We start from the raw sequence: 18,693 nt of genomic DNA on the forward strand, positions 1-18,693 counted from the left end.
GTTTTGCTTTAGAACTAAATATAAAGCAAAAACTTTACATGATATAACTATACAAATATCTAATGATATCAACTATATAATTATCAAAATAATTTTTTTATTGCACGCTGATTTTCATTCAATACCTATTTGTAATTAGATTACCCATAAGATAGATCATGATAAACTAAATTCAACAGATGAAATTAATGGTGAAGATCTGATGATCTGTAAATCAAATGTACATTTCTATAATTGATGTAACTTTCTTTTTAATAATGACATCTGGTATAGTATTCTGGTAAACAATAATTTTTTTTATTTTAATTTAAATATTTTAACATTCAAGTGGCCATTCAAAGTCACTTAAATGTTAAAAAAAAAAGCATTAAAAGAGACCTTTTACCATAATTCAATTACTATGCAATATTTTATAAACAGTTTTTTTTAATTAATCCTTGTTTTTTTTTTCTTTTTCTGAAAAAATCATGTGGATTTAAATCACCATAAAAAAATAAAATTATAATATATATCCCCTATAACATTTTAAAGTTACGTTACGTCTTAATCGGTTACAATTGGTAACAAGGTTACATTCTCTAACTTTTAATTAAATATTAAGTATATAAACTTGATAATGCAGTAAATGTTTATTTTATATTGCCGTATTGCCAAAAATCATCTTTTATTTTATTTTTATTGTAAAATAGCTTCGTCTCAATTGGTTACTTGGTCACGAAAAAAAAAAAAAATTCTCAACTCACAACGTTACGTCTCAATTAGTTTTCTTTTTAACTTTATAAAGTGTAACCAAATAAGACGTAACGTAAAGTTACTAAATATAGATTCGAGACGTAACTAAACTACGTGACGTAAATGGATTTTTTTAACGTAACATTATGTCTTAATTGGTTACACTCTAACAAGTGTCAAGATAGACGTCTGGTAACAAAAAATAAATTAAATTTGTGACGCGTTAAATTTGCGAATTAATTTTTAATTAATACGTAACATCACGTGCCTTTAGGTTACAGTTAAAATCATATATATAAGGAATTAGATTGCTTGTGGGTTAGTTTTTTTTAAATAAACTTTTTTTATTACAATGGTCTGGACAAATGTATTCAGGGCATTTACAATATTGTTAATTCAACAAATTTGTTAAATACTGTAATTCATTTATGAGTTATGGTATTCAACGATGCATTTGTCAAGACATAAGTAACTAAAAAAAGTTTTAGAAAATTTTTTTTTTGTTAAAAATTCAAATCGCAAAGTTGCAATTAGTTTATTGCAACTTCGCGAATCGAAACGCTGTTTTCGTGACAAATTTGTTATAAAAAAAAATTAGAACTAATTTTTTGTATATTGTTAAAAGTTTAAAAAAATACCAGAATGGTTTTTTTTAACTTATAAATATAAATTTAAAAAAAAACCATGACACTTATAATTATAACAGTGCACTTTTAATAAGTGTAAACTAAGACGCAACATAACGTCAAAAAATCGATAGGTATTTTAAATGCGTCTCACATTTAGATTAAATAAAATTACATCACGTTTTATTTGATCAAAAGCTTATAAATTTATAAGTTTAGAAAATAATCTTTATTAAAGAAAACCCACAAGCAATCCAATCTAATTATTATATATATTTTTAATCTTTTTTTCTATTAAATAATTCATAATTCTAATAAAATAGCTAAATCAGATTGCTAGTGGGTTTGATTTAAAAGGAAACTTCTTTTAAGTTTTATAAACAGCGTAAATCGTTAAAGCGTAGATTCTTTTATGGAGGTGGAGGGTACTAAAAAGGGGAGGGGAAGAAGGATTAAAATAAAAGCGTACGTACTTAATGAACGACTCCTAATTAGAAATACATTTATACATATACAATTAGCAATGATAGTTAAAATTATGCTTGAATTTTTCGGCTTTTAAGCTAGACATTAAGGGTGTTCAAAAATTTTTTTATTATAAAACGAAAATACACAAGAAAGCCAATATGGAGCAAATATGAAAAAAATACGATAACAAAAAAAAAATTCTAAAAATATTGATTTACCTTGTGCTCAAGCAGCAAAAAACACCGAAAAATGCGCTAAATTGTTTCCAAATTACTTGGCTTTGAGCGCAAGGTAAATCTCAATATTTTCTGAAAACAAAATTTCTTATGTGATAATGACCCAAATATTTTTTAGATTGCTATGTATTCTGGTTTTTTCATAAATGTTGTTTAAGTTAAAAAAAAAGATTTAGGAAAAAAATAACTATATGCAAATACGCAATAAAGTTTTATTTTTTTGACTAAATTTTGGGAAACTTTATTTTATTTTAAACAACAAATATGAAAAAACAAGAATACACAATAATCTAATCTAAAAAAAAATTGGACCATTATAATCACATTGAAATTTTTTTTTACAAAATATTGAGATTTACCTTGCGCTCAAAGTCAAATAATTTGGGGACAATTTGGGGCATTTTTCAAGGTGTTTTGCCGCTAAATTTATTTATTTTGTCAAATAAAGTTATACTGTTGTGCTAATGTGATTTCAATAATTATATAATTGGATAAATGTTTTTTGTTTTTTTTTTATCGGTTCTATTCCTTTAAAGATGTAGATTTTATTTTTATATTTTAAAGGTTCTCTGCGGCTAAGATCGCATAAACGCATTAACGTCCATAAGGTGGCAGAGGCGTTCAGGGATCAATTAAAACGAATGCCAATGCAAGCAAAACGCGCAGTAATCAAGGCAGAAGCCAGACTAAGGGAGGAGGGTAATTAGGTGCGATTGATCCCCCTTTATTTGCAAATTCTCTTTATTTCAAAAAAATTTTAAATTTAAATATATATATATATATATATATATAAACTATATATAAACTATATATATATATATATATATATATATATATATATATATATATATATATATATATATATATATATATATATATATAAACTATATATAAACTATATATATATATATATATATATATATATATATATATATATATATATATATATATATATATATATATATATATATATATATATATATATGTATATATATATATATATGTATATATATATATATATGTATATATATATATATATATATATATATATATATATATATATATATATATATATATATATATATATATATATATATATACGGACATATATACTAAAGCAACATTTCTTTTGTTTTTATTACCCCACAAGCAAAAATGTGTTTATAATGTCAATTTTGACAATCTCTTTAATTCTGTATGTTTTATTAAGTGTATAACGGTAAGTTTTCGTTGAAATCAAATATTATAAGAGTTTTTATTAGTATTGATGGTTGCTGTTTCAAGTTTTAGTGTGATTTCTATTGTTGCAAAAGTATCTGTTTACCCCTTACGCTGTAGACGAAATGTTTCTGTTGTTAAGACTGAGCTGTGTCGGCTATAAGTGTTAGCTGTGACTAAAATGTTTACCATTAATTGCTTATGTTATCGCATTCAATAATTAAAAATGTCGCAAATTGAAAGTCACCGTAGGTGACTATGATCACACCTTATTAGGTCTAAATGTTACGTATTAATACGTTATATGTAAAATCTCGGTTACGTAAAAATTACATTTTTGCACGTAACGTTACGTTACCATGTTATGTATTGTTACGTAAAATATTACGTCTCGGTTACGTAAAAATAACAGACATTTTGCACGTATTGTTACGTAACAATGTTACGTGTCGTTACGTAAAATCTTACGTCTCGGTTACGTAAAAATAATGGACATTTTGCACGTAACGTAACGAATCTCGTTTACGTTACAATACGTGATGTAACCTAAAAATGTTATAGGGGTGTATATATATATATATATATATATATATATATATATATATATATATATATATATATATATATATATATATATATATATATATATATTAGGGTGATGACTTTTATACAACCTTATTTCCCTATCATAATTTGGTGAGCTTTCATTCAAGTTAAAATAAAATATTACATTCAAGGCAATTTGATAAAAAAAACCTCACGCTCAAAATGATTTTAAGAATTTTATTTATTAGCTTTTTGGCCAAATTTTTGAAGTCATTGTAAGCAGATACAAAATTGAACACAAGCTGTAGAGTCACATGTATACAACATTATATAGGATCATCAATTGCACAAGGAAGTCAAATATACATGATAATGTCATTAGAGGGGATGAATCTCAGTGGGAGGTTGTCCTTTTTGCGGCAGGAGTCGTGCATAACTTTGATGGCACGCTCGCAGCACTGGTCGCTTCGGGCAATGTTGATTGGAGAGTCATCTGTTTTCAAGTGGGTTTTCAAGCAATTGAGAGCTTTTGGGTAGTTATTCAGAGTTTCAGATAGTTCTTCAAAATCTTCAACGCGGAACAATTGACTGCTGAACCAATGGTCAGTCCATGAGTAGGAAATGAATGAACAGATTTTATGCAAATCAGAATAAACCCAAGGAGGGCTAGAATGGCACAAGAGTTCCAGTGTGCATTGCTGATGTTTGGGATTTGTTTAAAATTCACAAAGGGGATCTCATTCCTCTCAGTTAAGTGGTGGAAGACATGAGTGAGGAGGTAGAGAAACTTCGTGTCATCTCTCCAGCCACCTGTTTCCTTAATCTCAGTTTTACCGTTGCTGAAGGCTGCTTTCAATTTATCGTGATTGCTCATCAAATCCTGCACAAAGAAATACTCAATGTTTGGTGATTTAGTTGACCCATGGAGCTCATCATCCATGACAACGCGAAGAATGCGGTCCAGCACATGGTGCTGGCAACTGATAAACTTAGGTTTGGGGTGACTTTTCTCTTCAAACATTTGCTGCAGCCGAACAACAATGCCTGTCTTCTTGTTGGTATTCACATTTGTTGTGTTGGCAACAATCATCACAACTGATCCCCACAGATTGAACTCCTCGATAGTCCTTTCAAGACTTCTGAAAAGAAACTGGTAAAAACGCACCACCAAACCACTCACACTGGAACGCAGCTCATATATCTTATAATATTTTCAAATCTCCAAGAATTGTGGCTTTGGCAACAAGAATGAGAATTTCTCCTGCACAACAGTCTGCACTCACTGAGGCCATTATTGAAGAATCAGGAGGTGATGCTAGCAAAATTGATGTATCATATGCCACAGCAGACTGGTTCAGGTGTATGGTGAATGAAAAAATTGCTTCTGAAGTTCGGAAGTCATGGGTTCCACCAAAGTATGCTTCCCTGCACTGGGATTCTAAACTGATAAAGAGCCAGGCAACACATGACTTACAGGAAAGACTTGTGGTCGCTGTTGGCAACAACACCAATGTCAAAATTCTTAGCGTACCTGCTTATCAACCAGGAACAGATCAATGATCTGGAGATATCATCACTAATGCTATAATGCAGTTGTTGCAGTCATGGAATTGTGCTGAGTCAATAGTAAACATGACTTTTGGTACTACGGCCAGCAATACTGGACATGTCAGTGCCGTGTGTGTGGCTCTGCAGCAAAGAATCGGCCATGCATTGTTCTGGTCTGCATGCTGTCATCACATAAGAGAAATTATTTTAACGCACACTTTTAACAACTTGCACATTGAAGCATCAAAATCACTAGAAATTACTGCATTTAGCACATTTAAGAAGCATTTTGACACCTCATGAAAGTGATGAGACACTCAGTCCATTCAACCCTCGAATGATTTACAAACTGTTCTTTCTCGAAACGACCTTTCTTGAATGATTTACAAACTGTTTCTTAGTTTACTATGTGGAAGGAATGTGCAGAAGCAGCTGCTTAATTTTTCATAGAAGACTATAAAGAATTCAGCAAATTATGTTTGCTATACCTTGATCCAGAAAGCAGACAGCTTCACTTTCGTCAACCAAGTGCAGTCCACAAAGTAGTTGATGTCCAAAATTTTGTACTCCATCAAAATGGTCCTTCTTGAAAAGCAGATCCATTTGTTGCCGGCAGGAACAATTACCACTGCTGCACAGCAGATGAAGTTACGCAGCTTCATCACCTTTGTGTGTCTGATATACAGTGCCTGGTGGACAACATGTAGATCTGCAGTTGATGCCCCATGACATGATCTCTGCCTTTATCAGAACCTTTTGAAGTACCTTTTGAGTTCTGAAATATCTGAAAGCGCTATAAAAGCACTGAAGCGTCATCTGTGGTACCTATGTTCTGAAATGGTGCCCCTTGCTTTATTCAGTGACATTGTTTCAAAGTCTGAATTCCAGTACTTAGCCGAGAAGCTTCTGGCAGCGAGGCCTAGTGATGGAAAGGCTCTGCCGCATGATCGCTAAGGAACAGTGATTTCAGTCGGGAACCCAAGTTCCCGACTGAAATCACTACCGCAGATTCATGGTACATTTTCAACCTTTTAGAACGTGAATTTTCTTAACAATAACGTTGAAAACTGGCCAGTTCACCCTTCGTTTCTGCCATCAAAGATGAAGACAATTTCTGACAATGTTAGCAATGACAGTGCAGAACGCGGCAAAACCGAGATTAATTTTTGAAATTTTCATTTAAGTTTTTAACTTTATGTAAGTATTTTCAATCTATTTGTCAGATATAATTAAAATCAGTATGTTATATTACAAGTTTATATATATATATATATATATATATATATATATATATATATATATATATATATATATATATATATATATATTATATATATATATATATACATATATACTTTAATGTTATAAAAAACTTTAAACTTTATCAAAAAATAATGCTTCACAAATATAAATAAAAACAATAGCTAATAATAATCATACTTGTTTAATGGACTCTTGGCATTGTCGTAGAAGATTTTCAAGTGAAGATTGCTGGTCCTATTAATTAAATATAAATACATAAGAATTAACTATATGACAATGATACAATGATACAATATTTGATAATATAAATCTATCATCACTGTTTGCCATAAAAACTGCCAGGTTTAACTTCTCTCCAACCCTAATTTTTTTCATATAATAAAATTGATAGTTGCTGATCTAGTATTATAGTTACCACTAGTTATCATTTGTCTTCTAATTACATTTTTTTTGGAAATGTCGATGCAGACAATGTTTGCTTTCTAAAGTGTTAACTACACTGAGGACCTTTGTGTCGTATGCATACATTTTGCAATTATTTTTACTGCTAATGTGTTCTAGTAAATCATTAATATATAAATAATAGGGTCGGACCAAGAACTGAGCCATGTGAGGAACCCCACTAGTAACCTGTTCCCAATCAGATGCGAAATTTTTATGAATGACACATTGTGTTCTGTTGGAAAGAAAAGCAAAATTCCAATTTAAGACATTGCTATTAATCCCCTACAACTCAAGCTTTATTAGTAACCTTAGTTATTAATAGTAACCTGACCAACTTGGTTTAAAGGCACTATAAATAGCTTCTCCAATCTGTTCAGCATATGATCCTAGAGAACAACAAGTAAATTTCACAAATAAGAGAATATGGTAAACAACAATATACATTTTCCATGTAATATTCAGCTCTGCATTTAAATGTATTTTTGCTTACTGCTGTAGACCAGAAAAGGATACTTAGAACTTTTCAATAACTGAAAGAATATTGCTGCCTAATTATAAGATATAATGTTATTTGAGCCAATTCATAAACAGAGTCCATTAATCTAAAAGTTGTCTACCAAGTTGTGTCACAATCCCCATAAGATTAATTTTATCGTCAGGGTTTTTATGAAAATAAAAAAGTCTAGGACTAACAATCAGCCCTAAAAATTAAGAAAAATTAGGTCAGTAATAACTTCTAGTTTTAAACTGTTAGAGGTTGGTATTTGGTTGGCAAAAAAATTTGACACAAAGGGGTTACCAAAAAACATTAAAACAAGGTTAGCGCTTCTTTGCCAACTTCAGTAGTTAGGTCAGCATTGCCAAATGTTAGCCCTTTATCCGAAGACTGAACGACATTTTTAATATCTTTTATTTCCAATTGCTCTGCCCCATTTTCAACACACAACTTGTAACAATTATCAAGAGAACTTAACATTCTTGGAGTAGCACTTTCCAGGGAAAATTTGCATTCACACCACAATAAGGCATATTACCCAGAATGAGACTCGAAGATGAAACAAAAAATGCTGTTAGCACATTTTAAATCAAATGCAGGGTGATACGTAACATTATCTAAATTTATTATACTCAAAATTTTCTCCAGACTCCCAATGTCATCAAAAACATCTTCAGTAATAGAAAGAAAAAACACTTCTTAACTCCACTGTCAATATATATCTCATTTTTATTAGTCTAATCAAAGACATTTTCAGAAACCCTTTACCTCCATCAATTGATACACATACCATACTGGAGTGAGGATCCAAGTCTCTTTCAAATATAATACTAAAAATAAATTCATAAGTGTCATGAATAAATATCATATCCCTTATTACAGTTTCATTATTTCATTATTTCAAAATTATCTTGTTCTATTTTATATTTAGAATCAATCTCTTGTTGTAATGATATCATCATGCTAACTACATTGTTCTCAATAACAGTTGACGATCCCAGACTTATACACATACTTTATATCGATTTTATATACTTTATATCGAAACGAGGCCGGCAATTTTTTGCCAACTTGAAACACTTTTAGATCAGCAGTTAGGTCAGCATTGCCAAATGCCAACCCTAATTTTGGGGGCTGACGCTAGTATGACAATATTTATTTGTTTAACTGTTACTGTATCAATAATTATTTAACTTTCATGGCACCAATCCTCATTTAGTTGTTACGGCAACATTAGTTACATAGACCAAATTAAAATTTTTTTTTGAATAATTCTGCTGGATAATCAGAGGAGCATTACAGAGTTTGTTAAAAAAGTGTGCTTGACATAATTTTGAATAAAACTCTGGTCAAGAAAAATCTTGGACTTTGTATAAGGTTTGCTATTTGTGTTGAAGATTGCACATTAATAACGTTTAACAAAAAAAAATTTTTTAACTTTTTCTAAAGATATTGAATGTTTTAAGTATTTATGAAATTTTTAGGAAATTTTAGTTGTCTGGAAAGCTTTAAAATTCATTTTTTACACAACCACTCTAATCTTTTACACTCTCACACAACCACTTTAATTTTTTTCATTCTTACACAACCACTTAAATTTTTTCTGATTGTATGAAGTAAGTGAAGAGCATTTCACCAGGACATTTAAGATAGCGAGACATATTCAAAAAGTTTTCCTGTTAGCCTGTGTGATTCAACAATTAATGACACCAATAATAATCAAGTTAAATTTATAACTTAATCTAAAATTTATCATTTATTTATCAGTATGTAAATATCAGTATATAATTTTATATAAAATAATCTTGTTAATAATAATCAAGTAATTTTTTACTTTAAAAATTATATCATATAATTACAAAAACATATAACTTTGTAATTTTGAAAGGTCAAACTTTTTGTAATATTATTATCTTAATAACATAATAAACTATTTTCATGCAAAATTAATTCTGTAATACAAACATACATAGGTGTTTATCCATTCAAGTAAAGATCGCTTTTCATTTTTAGTAGTGAGACAAGGTAACAAGGGCAGTTTTTCTAGCCAAATTAACACTTTGCTAAAACTAAAAAAATTGTTTAAAAAATTAAATATCATATATGCAGAGTGTATGACTGAAGAAATATATATATATACATATATATATATATATATATATATATATATATACATATATATACATATATATACATATATATATATATATATATATATATATATATATATATATATATATATATATATATATATATATATATATATATATATATATATATATATATACATATATATTTAAACAATTTTAAAATGTATTCTACAAAATAGAGTGCTCAATGTTCTTAAAAGCACAGAACAACTATAAATTAGTAGAAAATAACTTGACAAAATTTTTTTTCATTTAACACTGTGTTTCATCAATAAAGACACATCAGAAAAATATATATATGCAGTGCCGGCTCTAGGCACAGGCAAGAGAGGCAGCTGCCTCGGGTGGCACTTTCCTAGGGCGGCATTTTGAGTTTTGATTATATATTTTCTGACATCCATAGATAAAAATGGTAGGACATAAAAGAAAGAAGTCTGGTGATTTCTACAGAAAGCAAAAAGAAAAAACGAAGAGAAGAGGATGAACAAATGTCTGAATTTTTAAGCAATTTTTTAATAACACCTAAAGCAAGCCAACAACAACTATGAGAGATCCTTGTGATGTTAGTGTTTGTGATGAAATCCATGAAATTCAAGATGCAACAACAAGTTCAAACTTGGAAGTGAAAAATGAGCTGAAAGGTGAAAAATCTAAACTGGGAGATGAAGCAAACTTATCTACGACTTCGCAAATTACATTGCCAGAAGAAGAACAGAGTTTTCAAACTTTACCAACTACAGACCTGACAGATCCTGCCAATTGGCCTGATCGAATTCCAGATGATCTTCGAGTGACTCTTGTTAAAAATGGTCCATCAGCACCTAATCCATCTTTTCTATTTCCTGTCAATGCCAACAACAGAAGATTTAATTCTTCATGCACGCAAAAAGCACTCAAGAATAGTGAAGTTGTTAAAAGATCCTGGCTTATATACTCTAAAAGAAAAGATGTTGTGCTTTGTTTCTTATGCAAGTTGCTTGGTGAAATGGACATACATTTGAAGACAATCAGTTTTGGACACTGGAAAAATTTGCACAGACAGCTGAAGGGACATGAAACTTCTAAAAATCACATCTGTTCATTAAGCAAATGGATGGAATTATCAAACCGACTAGATACTAACAAAACAATTGATGCATCACAACAACAACTTCTCAGTGCAGATATACAGCGTTGTTAGTTAGTTCTGGAAAGATTATTTGCAATAGTGACATTTTTAAGAGAACAATGTCTTGCCTTTTGTGGAAATTCTGATGTTTTACATGAGAAAAGTAATGCAAACTTCCTAAAACTAGTCGAACTGCTAGCACAGTTTGATGCAGTTATGGCAGATCATGTTCACCGAATAAAGAATGGGGAGATTAACACCCATTACTTGGGGAAAAATATACAAAATGAACTCATTCAAATAATTGCAAAATGAGTTCGTGAAGAAATTTTGTCAAAATTGAAAATGGCAAAATGTTTTTCCATTATAGTGGATTGTACCCAAGATGTGAGTAAAGTGGAACTAATGTCAATTGTGCTACATTTTGTTCAGATGGAAAATGCTGAAGTTAAAGTCTGTGAACATTTCATCGATTTCATACCTGTAGAGCAGACAAACTAGTGCAGCACTCACAGATGTTATTCTACAAATGTTGACTCAAACTGGGATTCCAATTGAAGATATGTATGAGCAGGGCTATGACAACAAATGTCATAGCCCTGCTCATACATATCTTCAATGTGAATAGGAGAGGACATCAGTCAGGAGTGCAGAAAAGAATATTGGAAAATAACAGCAGAGCCTTCTTTGTACCATATCATGCTGATTCATTAAATTTGGTTGTTTATGATGCTGCAAAATCATCTAGAGAGGCTGTGGCTTATTTTGGAATGGTGCAAGCCATTTATAACTTTCTTAATGAATCATCTTATAGATGGACAGTTTAGAAAAATCATCTTGGAAAAAAAATCTTTCCAAAACCTTTGAGTGCAACAAGATGGGAAAGCAGGATTGGAGATGTGCAACCTTTTCGATACTGTGCTGGAGAAATCTTTGATGCTCTTTTTGAAATCAGCCAGGACATTTCTTATAATCCATCTTCACATCATGAAGCAGAGGTATTAGCTCAAAAGATGAAAAACTTTAAATTTTGTTGCTGATATGGTTCAATACTTTGAACCAAGGAAACTTAGCAAGCAAAGTTATTCAGAATATTGAAATTGACATTTCTAAAGCCAAACAAACTTTGAACAAAACTGTTAACTTATTAAAGTTATATTGCTCAGATGAAGCTTTTGAAAAAGTTATTTCTGATGCAGAATTAATTGCAGCTGAATTAGATTTGGAGCCATCATTTTCATTTGAAGTTTTCATTAGACCAAGGTTTAAAAAACAAATGCTTTCTTATGAAACTCGAGATGATCCCATTATAAATCCAAAAGATAAATTTAAATTAAAATGTTTTAATTGCATTTTGGATAGTGCTATAAATTCGATTGAAGAAAGATTTTAACAAGTTAAATGAACACTGTGATGATTTTCAATTCCTGTACAATATTGCAAATATTAAAAAAGATTTTTCAAAGGAAAGTCTTAGAGAAAAATTTTTAAATATTCAAAAAATATTAAGCACAGATACTTCTGCAGATATTGATGGAATTACTAGATGAATTGCTTGCGTTGTCTGAATTAACTGAACCAAAAACGTCACCATTAAAAGTACTAGAGTTTATTTTAAGAAGCAATAATTTCACTCCAAATGTTTCTATTGCTTTATGAATTCTGTTAACACATCTAGTATAAGTTGCATCTGGAGAGCGTAGTTTTTCAAAACTGAAATTAATTAAAGATTACTTAAGATCTACTATGTCATAAAATCGTTTGACAGGCCTTTCTTTAATTTCCATAGAAAGTGATATGGCTAAAAAATAAGATTTTACTGAATTATTGAAGGTTTTTGCATCTGAAAAGAGTAGGAAAGTAAACTTCTTTCACTCAGTCATGTTAAAATATGCCCATTTTGTATGCATTTTGCTTGCTTTTTGTGTTTGTACTGTTTGGATTTAATGTTTTGCAAATGTATATATATATATATATGTATATATATATATATATATATATATATATATATATATATATATATATATATATATATATATATATATGTATATATATATATATATATATATATATATATATATATATATATATATATATATATATATATATATATATATATATTAAAAGGGGGACCTAATGTAACTATTATTTGACCTCAATTATTTTTATAGTTTTTTAGGAGAAACTTGTTTTCATGCCTGCATTAAGAAATTAATTCCGATTTTTTGTTTAATAAACATTCTTGGTTTGTATGTGTAAATATTTAAAAAAAAATTTGTAGGCATAGTTTATACCAATTCAGTATAAAATATATTGTTTATCAGGTACATTCTTAGAGAAAGCAACACATTTATATACCACATTTTTTGATAAACAACTTCCACTCATTGGACAATTGTTTTTTTTTGTTTACAATTACAATTTTCTGTGGTTTTTTCATTTAGGATTTCTTTTTTGTTTAACAAAGTATTATTGTGACCTTTTATAATTCTTTCCATATTTTTTGTGCAACTGTAGCTAACTTTAATTGTACTTCAATTAAAAATTTTATGTAATTTATTAGAGGGTGGGAAATGCTTATTGACCAATTTTAAAAACACTTTTCTTATGTTAGCGGAAACATGGGGGGTTGAACCAAATTACATTTCTAGTTTTTATTTTGCTTTTTTGTATTCTTTTTTTCAGGGTCAAATTTTTGTTCAAAATTTTCAAAACCACTTTTTTCAAGGGCATCTTCAAATATTTGTTTAGAGGAATTGAATACATTTTCATTTGAGGAGTTTTGGTTTAGCCTGTTATTAATTGAAATCAGGATTTGTTTTAGAATTTGTGGTGGATGATTTGAGTTGATATTAATATACAATAATTCATTGTTTGATTTTTGAAAGGCTTATATGAATTTTTAGAGAGGTTAAATATGACATCAAGAAAGTTCACAATTTTTAAATTTATGTTTATTTCGATTTGAAAGCCAATATTTAAAATTTTTTTTTATATATTTTCTAATTTTATTGAGCTGTGGACCAGATTTTTTATTAAAATATCGTCACAATAAAGGCCTAAATCATTTATATTAATTATTTTACTTAATAAATCTAAAATATATAGTCCAACAAATTCACAAATTTCTCCTCCGTCATAACTTCCCGTTGTTACATCAAAGCAGTCATGTATGTTTTTCTTTTTCCAAGTTTCCTTATTAAAATAAAGTAAGGTTTTTCTACAACGTTTTATTATATGGATTGTTTCTTCAGGAATAACTGTGTGGCTTTTTACAAATTCAATTGTTTTATCTAAAATATCTGCAGTTATTGAAGGGTAAAAATCATTAATATCAAATTAAATAAATATACAGCCATTTTTATTTTTGATTATGGAGAACCAATTTATAACATCAGTGGTATTTTTCCATTGTTGCAAATTTAATTTATTTCTAAGAATATCATTAATTTTGTCCAATTTAATTTTGCTTACATGCCCTATCTCACTTTTTGAGGGAACCAATAACCTACAAGGAAGTTTGTTTTGAAAGTTTAGTTTATGATCTTTTAGTGTTACGAAGGCTTGGGCAGGGGCAGTTGATTCAATTCTGTTATCAAGGTTTATTTTTTTAGCAATACTTTGCGCTTTTAAATTAATTGCGTTTACCAAATTTTTAGGGGCTTTCTCATAAGAACTAGTAATATTGAAGCGTAAAATTTTTTCACAATTTTCTGTTGTGAGTTGATAACTATAATTTGTTTTATCAGCAAAAACCAAAAGGGTTTGATTTAATTTTTTTAACATTTAACTTTAATTTTGTTTGAAATTCGTCTTTTATAGGCCGAAACTTTATTGTTTTAATTAAACGTAATAGGTCATTTTAAAATGCTCCAAATCGGTATTAAAAATAGGTATAAAAGGTGGAGTATCTAACATTTTTAAAATATTTTTTTAAAAAAGCATAAGTAATCATTTCCAAAGAATTCTTTTTATAATAGTGTCAGCAAATTCCACAATTGTGTGAAAATTTACTGTAGTTAAGACATTTGCGACTTCCTGTAATTTAATTTTGGGTATAAATTGAAGCTTTATTAATTTGATCATTCATTTCTGATGAGTCTTTATAGATGAAACACAGTGTTAAATGAGAAAAAAATTTGTTAAGTGATTTTCTACTAATTTATTTATATATATATATATATATATATATATATATATATATATACATATATATATATATATATATATATATATATATATATATATATATATATATATATATATATATATATATATATATATATATAGATATATAGATATATAGATATATAGATATATAGATATATAGATATATAGATATATAGATATATAGATATCTAGATATATAGATAAATAGATATATAGATATATAGATATATAGATATATATATATATATATATATATATATATATATATAGATATATATATATATATATATATTTAAACAACTTTAAAATGTATTCTACAAAATAGAGTGCTCAATGTTCTTAAAAGAACAGAGCAATTATAAATTAGTAGAAAATAACCTAATAAAAAAAAAAAATTTTGTCAAGTGATTTTCTACTAATTTGTATATGTATATGTATATGTATATATATATATATATATATATATATATATATATATATATATATATATATATATATATATATATATATATATATATATATACACATTATATATATACACATTATATATATATACTATATATATACATATATATTATATATATATACATATACATTATATATATATACATATATATTATATATATACATATATACATATATATTATATATATACATATATATATAAATATATATATATACACATATATATATATATATATATATATATATATATATATATATATATATATATATATATATATATATATATATATATATATGTATATATATATATATATATATATACAAGCTTTTTATATTTATACTTGTCTTTGCTTTTTTTCATAGTACAAAAACAATAAAAACACCAAAAAATTAAAAGCAACATTAAAAAGAATAACAGAAACCTGAGCAGCATATTGTTATAATGGGATTTCATAGAAAAAAATCCTCTGTAATATTCTTCAAATGACATTAAGTGTCTATGGAATGCTCTGAAATTGATATTAGAAATTTAATGAGTGATCAACAAAATTGTTTTAAAAAAAGTATAGTCTGCAAATAATCACCTTACTCGGTTATGTGATCCAAGTTCATTATAACTGCAGACCATCCAAGACTTTGAAAGTTTTGATCATTTACTAAATTCTCACAACTCTCATATAATTCAAAAGCAAACTTTTGAAAATCCTGAATTGAAAATTTAAATTTGTTTTAAATTTTTATAACTGATTTATCAAAAAAATTATTTTACTAAAAAGAACTCAAAATATTAAACTTTAAAATCAAAAACAATATTTCTATTGCAAAACATTATGTTACTAAAATATAAATTATGTGAAAGATTTTAAAACTGCATACTGAGGCAAGTTTTGCCCTTGTAACTAAGGTTTCATAAATTGGAGGCATCTTTGCACAAGCATCAACTTCTTCTTTTAAGGACTTTTCTAGGTAAAAATACACAAACTAAGATTTATTTTACTGTTAAGTTAAAAATATAAAGTTTAAAAGTTTAGATAAAAATATAGTTAAATATTGGAAATATAAATTAGACCTGATCCCAAATTAATACTAGGCGACGGAGGAATTGCTGACTGAATGCTGGATTTGCTGAACAAAAATATTGGATGGCTCTCCTAAAATTAAGAAAAATGTTACATAAATCAGTCAGTAACTAAATACCTCTATACCTAAACATTAAGTGTTGGTTGAGAACAATTACATAACAAGCTTTCTTTCATTGAAGATCATCGTTAAACATTTTCCTTTCCATTGGATGTTATTCATACAAAGATAATGCCTGCCTACCATTTGCCTTCATATGTTTCACACACAGATACTTCATAGACAATATATGTGTGTAAAAGACAGTACACTACATATAAAGAATAATACTTGGAAAAAAAACACATAATGGAATAGTATATGAAACAGTATATGGAACAGTATATGGAAGAAAAAAAAACACAACTAGTATTTGTGTTAATAAGCGGAAGCAAATGTAAATTTAGTTCCAGAAATGTTGAAATGATTTGTTTCAGTAATGTTGCAATAATTTGTTTCAGTAATGTTGCAATAATTTGTTCCAGTAACATATTATTTTAGAAAAAAAACTTTTTATAAAAAAGAATAATTTTCTATTAATATCATTTAATTTTAAATCAAATTTAAATTAGTTGAATGTTCAAAACATGTTTTTAAAGTAATTTAATTTACTAAGACTTTTTTTTTTAAACTTCATGTGCATCATTAATGTTTTTTATTACATATATATATGTAGTGTAGTTTTAATGTTTTTTAAAAGTTTTTTTTAAAACAATCACAAAGAACAAAGTCTTCATAGTTCAAAACATGGTTTTAATAATAAACATTTTTTTATAAGTAAAAAACTATCTAGTCATCTCAATGGGCTACTGGCAAGCATATTTTTCAAAATTTAAATGGCCCTTTAAGAAAACGAGTCACCCAGTGCTGCCGGGCAGCCAGGAGATTGCACCCATACAACTTATTTATCTATTTTTTTGAATCTGCTATTATAATGTTCATATAAAGGCAGCTGCACGGAGAAACAAGGTGAGTGCATACTACACGCAGTGTGGTAAAGATCAAAACTTCTTGTTTACAACTCAAAACTTCTGGTTTACAAAGAGAGTGCTTACTTTGCTCAACTACTGTAATAATATTACACTTACTACCACACTTTAAACTATAAATAAATAAATTTACAACAAGTGATAATAAATTTTATAAATATTAAACCTATAAATTAAATAAAAGAATATTAATTGCAGTGTGTTACTTACAATAAAAAAAAAGCTCTTACTGTTCCTACACTGACATAACTTGCAACACATTTTTCAGGATTAAGAGGTTCTCCATTAGCTGTAATTAACACTTGATTGCTCGGCGTAATAAATGTTTTTTCATATATAGATCCCATTAGTACAGATACGCTTTTTTTAAAAATGTAAAAATTTAAGTAAACATAAAATAAATGTAATAAAGTAAACTAAAATAATTTTATACAGAAGATTTATAAATAATATAAATAGGAATAAGATATAAAGTAAAATTTTAATATTAACAATAACAAAAAAAAATTTGAATATGGTAAATATTTATCATAGCAACAGTATACAAATTTTTAACAATAATATCATAAATATTTATATTCTTTACATTTTGTTTCATTGTGTTTAAGTTTTTAACCTTTTTTGTATAAGATTACTATTTAGGTCCTTAGAAAAGTTCTTAGAACTCTCCTATAAAAAAACAAAAGTTTTTTTTAATTTAATTTTATTAAATGTTCAAAACAATTGTCATCATTATCTATGCAAATGTGCATCCTTTCAATCCATTTGTCAAACAATTTTTCATACTCTTCTTAGGGTATACTTTAAAGTAGCTTCGTTATGCTGTTTTTTTGATTTTCGACGCCAATATGGTCATCAAGATTTTTTTCCATCAAGCCAAATAGCCAATAACCAGATGAAGCTAAGAGTGGGGATTGTATGGGGAGTGGCAAATTATGGTGATTCCAGTTAGTTAAAGACAGTTTGTGACAGTTTGAGTAACATGGGGTTAAGCGATATCGTGTAGAAATTTAAAATTTTGAGTGCTTGTTTTAGGTCTTTGTTAACTATTTCTCAAATAAGAGGTTTCAAACAATTTCTTATATAATATTAACTAGTAATAGTGTCTCTCTTTT

General features: G+C 27.8%; 1 protein-coding gene across 7 annotated transcripts in view; it reads right to left on the bottom strand.

Annotated features, from left to right (window-relative positions):
* Positions 1-18,693, bottom strand: part of LOC101240051 (RB1-inducible coiled-coil protein 1) — a 56,020-nt gene that overhangs the window by 35,929 nt on the left and 1,398 nt on the right. For 4 of the 7 annotated variants that reach the window (XM_065817757.1, XM_065817755.1, XM_065817754.1 and 1 more), the window contains exons 2-8: positions 17,809-17,938; positions 16,540-16,621; positions 16,347-16,432; positions 16,060-16,175; positions 15,893-15,979; positions 9,547-9,646; positions 6,815-6,871 (exon numbers count right to left, since the gene is read on the bottom strand). In XM_065817757.1, coding sequence (XP_065673829.1) covers positions 6,815-6,871; positions 9,547-9,646; positions 15,893-15,979; positions 16,060-16,175; positions 16,347-16,432; positions 16,540-16,621; positions 17,809-17,938 — 658 coding nt within the window. Of the gene's footprint in view, positions 1-6,814; positions 6,872-9,546; positions 9,647-15,892; positions 15,980-16,054; positions 16,176-16,346; positions 16,433-16,539; positions 16,622-17,788; positions 17,939-18,693 lie in introns of all 7 variants that reach the window. The other 3 variants (XM_065817756.1, XM_065817759.1, XM_065817760.1) reach the window with 3 other exon arrangements.

Source organism: Hydra vulgaris, chromosome 14 (assembly GCF_038396675.1).
Source record: "Hydra vulgaris chromosome 14, alternate assembly HydraT2T_AEP".
In the NCBI taxonomy this organism is placed as follows: Eukaryota; Metazoa; Cnidaria; class Hydrozoa; order Anthoathecata; family Hydridae; genus Hydra; species Hydra vulgaris.